The sequence below is a fragment of the Monopterus albus genome, unplaced genomic scaffold (genome assembly GCF_001952655.1).
Source record: "Monopterus albus unplaced genomic scaffold, M_albus_1.0 scaffold3.1, whole genome shotgun sequence".
Lineage (NCBI taxonomy): Eukaryota > Metazoa > Chordata > Actinopteri > Synbranchiformes > Synbranchidae > Monopterus > Monopterus albus.
In genome coordinates, this window is record NW_018127883.1 from 8,113,020 (window position 1) to 8,126,565 (window position 13,546).

Consider the following 13,546-nt stretch of genomic DNA (forward strand, 5'->3'; position numbering starts at 1 on the left):
TTTAATAAAAAAAAAAAAAAAAAAAAAAAAAAAAAAAAAAAAAAACCACTGTCCTAAAAGAGTCAACAGAGATGCCGCCACTCTTGCTAAGCCTACACACACTGATAGCTGACCTAGCTGAAGGAATATTTGTCAAGTTCCCACAAACACAGACCTTGCCTTGAAACCTGAGCCCCTTCATCTGTACTTACTGATCAGTACTGAATCATTTCAGCCCTGCTATGAGACTATATAAACTAGTGTTTCTTTTTTTTTTTTTCTTCAAGGTACTCTTATTATTTCTAAGGCTTGTGCTTATCACCTGAGCCCTACTTTAATCCTTTGTGGTGATGTAACCCACCCAGCTTGGGAAAGACAATGAGGTATTCTGCATTGCATTGTGGGCAGGCCACACGCGCTGTGCTGTTGCCACGCTGCTTCTCATCCACCCAGCGCTGCAGGCAGGTCTGGTGAACCCACTTAGTGGAGCCGCGGCAGCGACATGGTCGCACCCACTCTGCTGTGCGGTCGTCCTCGTCTGTGGCGAAGCACACCCAGCAGCTCCTAAAATCAAATACACACATGCAAGATAAAGACAAACACACATCCACCCTGACAACTTGGGGGGGGGTCAACCAGTTATTAATTCCAGGGGTTCACTTTTTCAATAAAGACATGAAAGATCTGAATTTTTTGTGTGTGGTTATATTAGGCGCATTATATTCGTCAGTACTCTTGACTTAGATGAAGATCAGATCACATTTTATGACAAATTAATGCAGAAAACCATGAAATTCCAAAAAGGTTCACATACTATTTCTTACCACTGTATTATCATCTTTCCACCCACAAGTATCCCAGCATATCCTCCTGCCTCTCTGACCCTCACAGTGAAAGTCCTACTAGTTCTTCCACTTAAGCATATTTGGCAGGAAACTTCTGCCTTCTCCTTTACAAGAAAGGAGAAATCTGTACGTTTGGCCTGTCCGCTGTTTCCTATTTCCCAGTTAACTGGACCGAACACTACACCCGTTAGCCCTTGTCAGCTCCATGTCTGTTCAACATATGGGAGGTAACCTCATATTCCCTGACTTTACCACAGTATCGCTCTGATTGTGACATATTGCTTTTCCACAATTAATCAGCAACCAGCTCGAGGTTCACTACCTGTGTCTCACTGCATGAGGCCAAGTTCAAGAATTTAGACCAGTAACATGCTTCTGTGTAAATGAAAGTAGTCCTAGGTTAGACCTGAATATTTCATTTAAATAGCAACACTCGTTTAAACTACATTCAGATAAACTTGTTGCTAGGAGATCCCCCAATTCTGGAACCGACTGCTGCCTGAATGTCTCCGACATTTGTGTTCTCATCGTCATAATTGCATTCAACCTTGAGCAGCTGACATTTCTCTGGATGAATGAAACTGAACAGGCCACACACATAAATCCCTGACATAAATTCAATGAGGGGAGACCGATTGTAATAGAGACTTTTTTGGTCTCAGGCTGCAATTATGTACATTTTGGGTACCATTCATTAAATATGGAGCCTGGCAGATTAATATTCAGAGTCCAGGTTAGACTAAGCATACATTACCACCTCCAGCATGAATACACACTGTTAATATGTAGAGCTTTAGAATGAAACATCCTCTACAGTTTAAACTTAAGTCGCACTCTATCCACTTCCAATCATGCAAAAGAATGGTTTACATCTTTTGAGGGTTACCAAACAAGTAGCACCCTCTTTGCTGTCAGGTTTTTTTTTTTGTTTTTTTTTTTAAACCTACCAGCTGCCTGTGTCTAATCTGATAACACCAATCTACAGTTTGTCATTTCATTTCATGCCTTTAGCAGGTAACAGATATAGCTGAATTGGCGGAAACTTGCAACCTTTTAACTCTCACCAGGAAGTATGAAATGTTCCTTACCCCATAAGTAATATGACAAGTATCTAATGTGGTATGAACTACAGCACTAACTGCACAAAAGCCACATAGCTCTTAAATGCAGGTATGGAAAATTTCTGTTTTTTTGGCAATTATACAAGGAAAAAAAAATGTACTCATCAGTTTCCAATATTATCTGCTGCCTGTGATCAACTATTCTTCCACTTGTCCCAGTGTATTGGTCCAATCAAATCACCCGTTTCACTAACATTGTGATTTGTTCCAAAAAAACTAAGGACTGCTGAATATGTCTTCACGCTTGTGATACCACTGATAGGTTTCCTGTTCTATGCCTTACTGGCAGGTAATTTCAGTCATGGCAGCAATCCTCAACTAACTGTGATACAAAATCTGTCAGTGAAGGCAAACATAGCCCCAAACTGCCTTTGAAACAAACACCAACATTCTCTTTAGAGAGGCTGGGGGGGGTTTCTCAACAGTGCTCGATTCAATGAAGCCCCACAGGACGCCATGTATATTTCAACCCTTCTGCTCCCACAGCTGAATAATGAATGTCAAATCTGAGGCTTTCCGTCATGGTCGTACTGAGATGCAGGGGTGCTCTGTTACTGGGGCCTCCAGTCAGTCTGGGGGGGGTGGGGGTGGGTCCTTTGTTAGAGACCGACTGGCCATCTTGGATTATTTGCTCAGGTTGCTACTTACCTGCAATGGATGATTTTCCAATACTCCTCTTGTACTGAATAAAACATGACAATGCAGGAGAGGAGCCTTTGGTTCAAGGTGCTCAGGTGACATAGCCAGTTAAAGGCCCATTGTGGGCACATGTGATCAATGTAAGTCAACAAAATACCAACCGTGCTCCTGTCCTTATAGAACTCACAATGCAACTTCCACTTCCTCTGCTTTTTGACAGGTTTGTGAGCCTGCACCATACTCAAAGCTGTTTGACACTACATCTCATCCAATTATGACTTTTGCACTGCAAAGATAGAAAAAACTTCAAGCTTCTTCCACTGTACTACACTGGGGGGCTCAATATCCCAAAATCCAGCACCAAGACTGAAACTGAGGTGGCTAAAAAAATGTTAAGATGAGAAGTTGAGCACAACAGTGGCCAGGTGTCTCCACAGAGGCACTACAGTTGAGAACAAAACCCAGCACACCCCTAGATCCACTGACTCATCTTCCTGTGACCCAGCCCCACAGCATGACAGGATCCAATACAACAGTGGTGGAATGCTATCCTCTGTGTGAAACCCTGATCTCCAGCTCGCTGTCGCCTCAACCCTGTTTAACAGAACACTGGTGCAGATAAGCAGACACTGCACAGTGAGAATTCCTGTGCAAACTGACAAGACAAATGAAATTGTTAATGGATTTAAAAACAACAACTTGGATCTAGATCATACTTTGGTGTGTGATAGATGTTATCTTGTCCCAGCATTCTAGGCATTATGTATGGAGTCAGAAGCAAAGTAAGAGTTTCATTGTACAGGGAAACACGTTTCCTCACTGTGCACATGACAATAAACATTTTGAATCTTGAGAAGCAGACAAGATGAAATTGTCCCCATCTCACAATGTTGAAGAATTCTTTATATATAAAAAAGGAATCTGTGATCCAGAACAACCAAAATCTAGTTTAGTGGGCCATACCCCACCTCTCCAAAAGGTTTCAGCAAAATCCATTCATTACTTTTTGAGTTGTGATGTGAACAAACACAAGCAAAAACATAAACCTCCCTGGCAGCAGTAATTATTTCACTTCATGTCTCTGTACTTTCTCTACATTTTAACAAGACCATGATAATTTTGGTCACTATAATCATGATATTAAATTTTCATACTGTTTCATTTCTAATGGACACCATGTTGACTGATGCTACCACACCTGGCGCCATTTTCTTGTTATGGCCTAACAAGCTCTGTCAAGTTCCTAGGGCCATAATTAGTCAATTTAATTGATTACTTTGACTTATAAAATATGTCATCACTTTTAATTTGCAGTTTTATTTTTATAAACTGACTTCTTAAAATGTGTTTTTCTTCAATATCACTAGCTGGCTGCCAACTGCCTGTAAATCCAGAGGAAAAAAGAACATCACTACATAGTTGCATTATTAAAACCATGATGTCATCTGCCTGCTACTTTACAATTTCCACTAAAATAAGTGCATGAGAAAATGTTTACACTTATTCTATGTTGACTGACAGTCCAGTGTGTGCTGTGTTTTTGCCTTCTTTTATACAGTCTATGGTTCATGTGTGCTGGAGGAAAATTAATCGACTAATCAGTAAATAGTTGATAGATTAATTGACAGAAAAAGGCAGTGGCAGCACTAAAAGGTCCCAATAAAATGTCCTTCAGGAGCATGAGCTCTGATGATGGCGGTTTGCCTGAATTTCACTGAAGCAAGGTGACCTGCTGTCTCAACCACCTATTTACATATTAAACAGGCAAACTCAAATGGGCCTTTGCCCTTTCCTCAATGAGCTCTAACCCACCTAATGCTAGCCCACCACTTTCAAGGACAGGGGAACACCAGTGTATATCATCCTTTTTTTTCAAAAGAGTATGTGGCAGTGAAGGGATGCAGATGCTTCCTGTAAAGCATCATATGTTCCACCTTTGCTGGGGATGTGATTTTGCCTTAGAAAGTGCAAAACTGTACCAACAAAATGATAATGGGGAGAGGTTTCATGGTGGGTTGTGAAGGAATAGGGCTGTGACTGACACTGTTTACAATACGAGTGTGATAGCATGTTCACCGTGTCACAAGTCAGGTTCACATTCTTTAAGCAGCACATAAGCCGCATTACAAAGGCTCCTTTCACTCGGCAGCAGTTACACGACTGTGGGAAAGCTGCAAGTCCCTCGGCACAAAGGCAGAGCCCAGGAGCACCGAATTCTGGTCCACAAAGATCTTGAAGGAAGGTTAAACCCCATAGGGGCTTCACCATGTCTGACTTCTACTTGGTCACAAACTAGCCCTGTCCCAAGTCAATTAAAACAACAACTCTGGGTGTCTGCCACCTTGAAAGGTTCCATTATCCAAATACTCAATATAAGATTGGTGCCTTTCATGTGTCGGCGTCTGGTTACATGGGTCTTGGGCTGATAAACTGCTTGAGTATCAGCTGCCACACCGACTCTTGAATGTCAGCAGACAAAATAACAGGGTGTCCTTACTGTCCAAATGAATACAACAAACTCCAGCTAAAATTATCAGCTTTGAGTCAACACCTTATTAAAAGGGGTCAACAAATGTTTGTCAGTATCTTAAATTCTAAAATTGTAATATTTCAAAAATAATACTTTTAAATTTAAGAAACTGCACAGTAAACATTATTCAGGGAACTGTGTCTTAATTCTGAAATACAGACACTGTACAATCAACCACAATATAATGGCTTCCATCACTTTTTTTTTTTTTTAGCCCTTATACATACACACATGCACAGCACATATTTATATACCCATTCATACAGAAAGCAAAAGGGTCAGTGATCTGGACAACAAAGCAGATGGGGGGGGGGGGAGAAACCATTGTGTGAGAGCCAATAAAAAGGTCAGGCTGGATTGAAATCCATCTCCCACATGTATTTGTGAAACACTGCATTGCAGGGGCAGCTGGCTGCTTGTGGCAGGCCTAGATAAGAGTCTGTGCAGGCTTATGTTTGTTAGTGATAGAGGCTGGGTACAAAAACCTACAGAAGCCAGGGGACATGACATGCATCTTTGTGCTATCAGCTCCTCAAACACTGTCAAGAGTTATTGCCTCTGCCACACACCACAGTTAAAGCACATTTCACACAACTCAGGTGCCCTTCCTTTCTTTCTGCTTTTGTACCATGTGCTTGGGAAATAGTTCCAAAGTTCAATACTGACAAAGTGCTGCATGCCTACAAATGATTTAATACGCACTGCACAGCTGTCATATGCTGGTGAGTATTCCAAGAGAAGTGACACAACAATGACCCCAAGGCTGCAGCACCTGCTCACACATAGATGAAAACTTCTGATCACATGTAGCATGACAACACTTGAACCCAAACATAGCTGTTTTATCATTATGTGAAACGGGTCGACAGTCTGGTCAGTTGTGTGCAACGCTGGCAATTTATCTATGTCAAAGTAAAAAACAAGACACTCTGCTCACTTGGCTCAAGATTTTGAGCCTATCATATTAACCTTATCTTCAAGTACTTTCCAGTGTTTTCCCAGGCATAATATGACAACAGTGAGATCAGCATAGCCACTAAACCCTTTATGCATCCTCTGCCCTATCTATCAGTTTTGAAGAATTGTACTGAAAAACCCACAATTGTTTTTGCATGACAACCCTTCTATAATGGCAGTTTATTCAGTTCCTTGACAGTCTACACAAACACAGCATTAACATCAGTTTGAACACCACACCTCCTCATTTTAGTTTGCTCTAGGAGAATCACTGTTTGACCACTGCATACATCTGAAGTATTTTACATACGCCTTTGAATAAGTTCAAAAACTGACATACACAAGAAAACTTCCACAAACATGACCAATGATCTTCCGCTATATTTTGTCAGGTGGGAACTCTCCAACTTTGGATTTTTTTTATTTTTTTTATGGAGCAATTCAAATTGGCTATCATAAATTACACAAAAAAGGGTGGTGGTGGTGGGGGCTTTCAGATTAGAATTTGAGATTGCAATGTCTAAATTTTGTCTATTCTTACAGCCAAATGAGAAGCTAGGGTTAAGAGCTGGTGTTGCTCCGAAAGACACACAGAGTTGCTGTGTGCGCCTCAATATCACAGGGGAAATGTACTGAGGATGGGATTGTATGCATTTATTTAGAGCTCAAAATAATTCCCCACCTGCCACAATGATTCTCCCCTACACGCGACCGCAAAATGGTCCTATCTGTGGTGTCACCTGTGACACTTTCCACTGTAATACTTTCCATTGGCTTGAAAAGGAATTCACTACATGCACTGTGCAACTAGGACAGTTTGATAGTGTGATGCAAATTAAACATTGTTTGACTGAGTATCAAACCCATGCAAACAGGACTGGTCATTAAATATACATCTGGCCAGAGTTTCTATTCTTTGGTTCCAGCTACTGTTCATTTGTTCTTTCTTCTTGATGCTCTTTACTTGTACAGTTTCCCCAAATTCATTCCTGCGATACCTCTCTATCAATCATGTGGAAGTTTCCAACACTAATTTTGCCCCTCAACACAAACATTACACAATTAGCACTTTTTCTTAGTTTTCCTCATTTAGTATAGGTCCATGTTCCTAGCTAGATATGACACCTGTCTGTGCTTCCTCTCTCAGCAAGCCCACTCAATCTTTGTTCTTAGTGTATGATCAATATGATTTAATCACCTTAACAAATCTGTCAAGCAACACAAACACTATTCATGTGCACAATTCTTAAAGCAATCAAAGAGCTACTTAAGTTTTGGTTATACTATGAACAAGTGTTTTTAAAAAGTACATATCCAGGAAAATTACAATAAAACTGTTGTGGAAGATATTCATTTTGTGTAACTGAAGTGTGAACTGTTCACTGTTTCAGACTTAACTATGAACGTGACAATTTCAGAAAGCTTACCGAATACAGCTTTCTCATATAAGGGTCAAGAGTTAACACGGCAAAGTTTCTGGGGAAATGGAAATGATACTACTCTCCTCACTTGTTAGCACATTTCCATCTCTGTCTTTAATCGCCCTTATCTGTTGCACATCCTTCCCATCTCTATCTCTCTGTCTTGCTAATCTGTACAAGTCCTTCTCACCTTCCCTCATGTCTAACCTGGCATACAACTCATCATATGCTTTCTGTTTGGCCATTGCCGCCTCCCTCTTCACTCTATGCTGCAATTTCTTGTAATCCTGTCTACTGTCTTCAGTCCTTTCTACGTCCCACTTCTTATAGCTAGCCTCTTCCTCTGAATGCTGTCCTGTACTTCCTTGTTCCACCACCATGTTTCCTTATCTTCTTTCCTCCTTCCAGATGACACACCTAGCACCTTCCTACCTGTCTCCCTGATCACTTCTGCTGTAGTTTCCCAGTCATCTGGAAGTTCTTCCTGACCACCCAAAGCCTGCCTCAACTTCTGTCTTAATTCCTCACGACATTCTTTCTTTTGCAACTTCCACCACTTGGTATACTAATTAAGTAAACAATAACAAGCTAAAGTGTTTGTCTTTTTAATATTGGCTATTAATGCCAATCAGATATTAAAGACGGCATGTGTGTGTGTCTCCCCCCCTCCGTAGTGATTTTACGTAAAGCTACGCAGTTTCCAAATTAGCATGTTAGCCAAAACTTGAACTCACCTGTCCAAATTCTGCTGCATGACCACGGCACTCTGTTCCGCCATTATCGTGAAGCGAAGCTATTTTTTTAATGCTGAAATGCAGTCTTGCTGGTAGAAGAGTTTACCTGCGTTAAAATAACAAGTATCTTTAAGACAGCATGTCCGTTAATTTGCTGCTGCTGAGATATGCGTTAAATCACTCGCTAGCCAGCTGAGGCACTAACGATAGCTAGGTACGCGGCCCGCGTGTTGATACGGCGCATCAGCTGCAAACGAGCCAGTTGTCTAGCATAACATTATTCCCTCGCAGTCATGGCAGTTTAAACAATATTTGTTTACGGCCAATGCACCGCTTCAATTAATAATCCTCCTTACACCAGCTGCGGCCTCGTTTGTCACTATTATCGCCGCATTATGTGACCACTTGACTCCATTGACTAGCCGTCTCTGAGGTGACGCTAGGTAGCACGGCTATGCGTGCTGCGTCATCAAAATAAGGATATCGCCGCAAAATGCACCTCTTCCCTGACATGGGAAATGTAGTTTAATAATACTTTTTATCCCTCCTACGGCCAAAAATGTCAAAAATAATCAGCAGAATCCACTCCCCATCATGAAGATTCGCCTATGGCTACAGAACACTTCTATTAGTGGTAAGACGTTTTAATTACGTTATACTGTTTTTGGCAAAGTAGGCTATGTGCTACACCTTATGATTATCTTTACCTATTTGAGAGTTAAAGTTATTTTTATTATATCACATAAAGCTTTTCTGCGAAATAGATGTAATGTTAAGTTATTTAGGCCTATGTGCACTTTATATTTATTGCTGTCATAATTAAACATGCACATAAGTGTAAGGCGAGATAGAGAAACACAAAACAAGAAATGTGTTAGTCAGTCATTAGTGGGGTTTTTTTGCTGTTTACAGGAGTTGCTTCTATAGCCTAGGTTAGCTTTGTAGCTGATATTTAGTTTATACCCAAGCAGTCATGAAGGAACATGTGCAATCTAATTGTTGAGGAGCTACTGCATAACGAGAAACTACAACTCCCTACACCTCCCTCGGTATCATCCATGCGCCGCAGTCAATCAGCTGTTGGGGCAACTGCTGACTATCTCGCAACAAGGGCAGCTCGTTTGTCACATCTAAAGCCAGACTAGGCTAAGAGAAATATCTTTATTTACAGAATCCCAAAAGGTGAACGATACAGGTAATTCAAACTCAGGCAGAGATGACCGAGTTGTATGCGCATGCTGTTTTGTCGTTTGTGCTGAGGGGGACACATGTATTAAACAGGGAATTCAAGGCAATTCAACTTCATCAATCGTATCAGATGCCTCGATCAGCGCGATAAATAGGATAAGGTGTTGGCAGTGCCTGTGGTGAAGGGCCGGTGAGGTGAACCACTCTACACGGTTGATTGTGCTGTTTTGGTGACCTTGGAAGCGCAGCTCTTGAAGGAGAAAACACGGATTAACTGGTGGGGTGTGTTCAATGCAGGGCATTGCGATTAATTGAAAGTCCAACTTGTAACTGCCATCATGCTGCTGAAATTATCCGGCACGTCATCTTGGGTGTTGTTTTCAAAGTCTAAGACTGTTGCATCTATGTTATCGAAAGGCCTCAGTGACTGCATGTTAACTCTCCTGCAGCTTCAGACAAAAACACTTTATCAGTGTTATCATGGGTTTTACTTTAGCGTAATTATTACCTTGGGCGATTAGATTTGAGTTTGTGTCTTGCATGTGCTCCAGCTGGCACAAGCCTAAATGCTCATCTGCTTTGTAGCCTCGAATTATCAAACGCATTGTGGTTCATTTCGTCCTGCTCAGTGTTAGCCTATATGTCATGTTAATAATGTGGTGACTTGATGGCTTCATGATAATGATATAATATGGTGGAAATTTTACATTTACAGAATGCAAAGTAAAGGCTAACTTTATGTGAAAGGTTCAACAAAAACTCAAACCTGGAATAGAGGACACCGAGCACAGCATTCAGTGATATTTCTGCCATGGTTTTAAGTTCGTAGGCTACAGGATATTATTGCCTTAAAACGCTGGTTCGCTTGTGGGTTCATTTTGTATTATGCCAGTGCAAACCCGCGGTGGTGTCAATGCGGACCTCGGGCAGAGTCCCTTTGCGCTATAATAAAATCCTACTATAAATCATATTATTCCTTAAGGGATTTATGCCCATGTATTGTAGACTCGTTTATCAATTCATCTGTATCTTCTTTATTAAATTGTCCTTGTCTTATACGCCGCGTTGAAATACAACCTGATCTAATAGGATTGTAATATTTTAGTTTTAAGGGAATGTTGCGTTAGCCAGTGGTTTAGGTGCGTCACGATCTACTGCATAAAAAGGGGCGAAGTGTGCTTTATTGTGGGGTGGGGTGGGGGAGATTTTAGTTCAAAGAAAACTTTGTTTTTGTGTTAAAAGTGCTTGGGTCAAGGTAGAACTGTATTTTAACCTTGTTGAAGGACGGCTGCATTTACTGACATATGTAAATGAATGTAGGGGAGGTCCTTGGGCGAAAAACACACTGAATCAGTTTCACATTGCAGCGCCGGAGTTCCTGCGTGGAAGGAAAAACGAGACGTGGCGAAATCTGGGGAATATCTGCAGCCATATGCTCATTGTAGGCTATAATTTGTGGCATTTGTGAACCATTCTGGTAGCCTATAGTCCTGGGAAGTGTGCTTTTCCTTTTCTCCTTTTTGGCTAAATGGGTGATCACGCAGTCGCTTTGCAGTTGCCTGGTCCCTCTAACATCATATTTTCGGAGTTGTCCCAGTTCATCAGATACTACAGCAGCCCAGCGAGCTCGGTGAATGATCTCTTAAATTACAATAATAATAATAACTCTTCATTTCTCTTTCTCCTAGTTGCATCTCCGCAAACCATGCAGGATGATTTACTGATGGACAAAAACAAAGCCCAGCCTCACCATCAGCAAGATCCGACGCAAGTGGACCCTCCTCCCTCCACCCCGACCCCGTCATTGGAGCCCAGTTCTTCTTCATCCGAGTCGGAGAGCCCATCGACCGGGAGCAACCAAGCTTCAGCGCTCAACATCAGCAGCAAGGACAAAGTGCCGATGGAGTCACCGATCCTGCCCGGTTTGAGCTTCCACCACCAGCCGCAGGAGATCGGCGGCCCTCTTCCCTCTCCTTCCTCCTCGTTTGGAAGCACTTGGTCCACGGGAACAACAAACGCTGTGGACGATAGCTTTTTCCAAGGAATACCCTCGGTGAATGGGACGATGCTTTTCCAGAACTTCCCCCACCATGTCAACCCGGTTTTCGGGGGTAATTTCTCCCCGCAGATCGGTCTGGCTCCCCAGTCTCAGCAACATCAACAGCAAGCTCAGCAGCAGCAGCAGCAACCCCAGCAGAGAAGATCCCCTGTCAGCCCTAACCAAGGCCCCTTTCCCCAGAGAAACGCTTATCAGACCGTCATGAATAACAGCAAGGGGTCGTCGTCGTCTTCGTCTGCCTCGTCGTCAGCTTGGAATAACCACCAAAACGCCGCATGGAGCACAGCTTCCAACCCCTGGGGCGGGCTGCAGGCAGGCAGAGACCCGCGCAGAGCAGTGGGCGTCGGGGTAGGGGTCGGAGTCGGCGTCGGGGTGCCGTCACCTCTAAACCCCATCTCCCCCATGAAAAAGCCTTATAGTAGCAATGTTATAGCACCCCCAAAGTTCCCAAGACTTGGTCCCCTCACCCCCAAGCCCTGGATGGAGGACAGCGCCTTCAGGACTGACAACAGCAACAACATACTGCCTTTCCAGGTAAGATCAGGCCTAGGCCTGGCTTTATTGATTCAGCCCGTGTTCAAACATATTGACCACCACTGTGACATGTTGTCAGATTTGCCTTCTCAGATTACATTACATTTTTCTAGTGTATTCTAAGCCATATAAATAATCCAGCAAAACCACCAGTGTCTGAGATAAAAAGACATTAAAGTAGACTGGACTAAGGTCACCCTTAACTTGTCAATAGCAGGGATTCATAATGGGTCCATATAGGTATTAATTAGCTATGTGTGTGTCATATAAGACAGACTTACAATAAAAAATTACATTTTATCATCAGTAATCTTTCTATAGCCTATGCTGTTCACAGTCATTACTTTTTAAATGATCATAACGATGCACCTTTGGAGGCGGTCATTTAAATAGATTTCCTTTATTCACAATAAGATCAAAGATTTTTATTGTCAGTTCACTATATGTGCAGGGCATACAGAAAATCGAAATAGTATAAAATATATCTATTTTAAATGTAAGATACATGCTGTAGTTAAATTGACAGATTTTGCCGGTAGCTGTCAACGTGTAAGTCTATGGCTTGTGTGCTGGAAGATTGTGTTGTGGAGGTCAAAAAAATCGAATGAGACAGAATCCTTTAAGTAATAACCATCACTGATAGCTATTTTTACGCAGCCAAAGACAAACACACTCAGTCCTAGAAATAGTCACAGCTCACGGTTTATTGCACTAATAGCTACATGTCCTTTGCCAGCTCACTCTCCATGGGGTTTAAAGGACACGTGATGCATTCATGTGCTCCTTGTACCGGTCTGAATTCAGACTGACAAGACCTGTATGTGCACACTTGCTTATCAGTTCACATCCAATGAACAGGAAGGATTTCTTTTTTCCATGATAGTTTGATAATTGAGTGTTAAATATTTTATAAACGGGTGAAAGCACAGTAAACAGTAGAAACCGGGAATCTGAGGGTTATATATTTATGCTCATTTAAAAAAAAATCACCAAAACACAGTAACATCCAACAGTAACAACATTGCTGATGCCCTCACCTGGAAGTGTTAAGAAGTTCAATATTACAGGAGGTCAACATCATTACTTGTATTTGATTGGCTTATAATGGGATATTGGGCGGTGTTTTAACCTGAGATGAAAATCGAGCGTAGGTCCAACCCGGAAGTTAGAGTAGTTTTTCCACATTTTACTAAAGAAGATGCCAATATTAAACTCTTAATGTGAGTTTCAACAATATGTGTTACATAATACATGTTCTGACACAGATATGAGTCCATATTTTCTGTCCACGACTATGAAAAGTAGTTAATGTATTCAGGGTCTAACCATACCTAAAGGAATTAACTCGGGTCTTTTTTATGTTCAGAAAAACGGACAGCTGACAAGAAAATAACGTTTAACATTAAAGTGAAGTTTGTGGAGAAAAGAGTGTGTACCTTGTTGTAGAGAGGACTAGACTAGGCTACACGTGCAGACGAACCACAGCCCAGTGCTGGCTGAAATTCCAACTTGAAACATATAGCCTTTTGAGGAGATTGT

At 41.8% G+C, this 13,546-nt stretch overlaps 2 protein-coding genes across 10 annotated transcripts in view; one reads left to right on the forward strand and one right to left on the reverse strand.

Moving 5' to 3' along the window:
- marchf5 (membrane-associated ring finger (C3HC4) 5) overlaps window positions 1–8,662 on the reverse strand; it is a 24,879-nt gene extending 16,217 nt beyond the window's left edge. The window contains exons 1-3 of the mRNA XM_020598426.1: window positions 8,583–8,662; window positions 8,227–8,332; window positions 341–543 (exon numbers count right to left, since the gene is read on the reverse strand). Of these exons, the coding sequence (XP_020454082.1) occupies window positions 341–543; window positions 8,227–8,270 (247 nt within the window). The 5' untranslated portion in view covers window positions 8,271–8,332; window positions 8,583–8,662. The remainder of the gene's footprint in view (window positions 1–340; window positions 544–8,226; window positions 8,333–8,582) is intronic.
- Window positions 8,663–8,738: 76 nt separating this feature from the next.
- The window catches only part of cpeb3 (cytoplasmic polyadenylation element binding protein 3), a 31,737-nt gene continuing 26,929 nt past the window's right edge, over window positions 8,739–13,546 (forward strand). For 4 of the 9 annotated variants that reach the window (XM_020598347.1, XM_020598355.1, XM_020598393.1 and 1 more), the window contains exons 1-2: window positions 8,739–8,860; window positions 11,103–12,007. In XM_020598347.1, the coding sequence (XP_020454003.1) occupies window positions 8,821–8,860; window positions 11,103–12,007 (945 nt within the window). In that variant the 5' untranslated portion in view covers window positions 8,739–8,820. The other 5 variants (XM_020598358.1, XM_020598384.1, XM_020598376.1 and 2 more) reach the window with 5 other exon arrangements.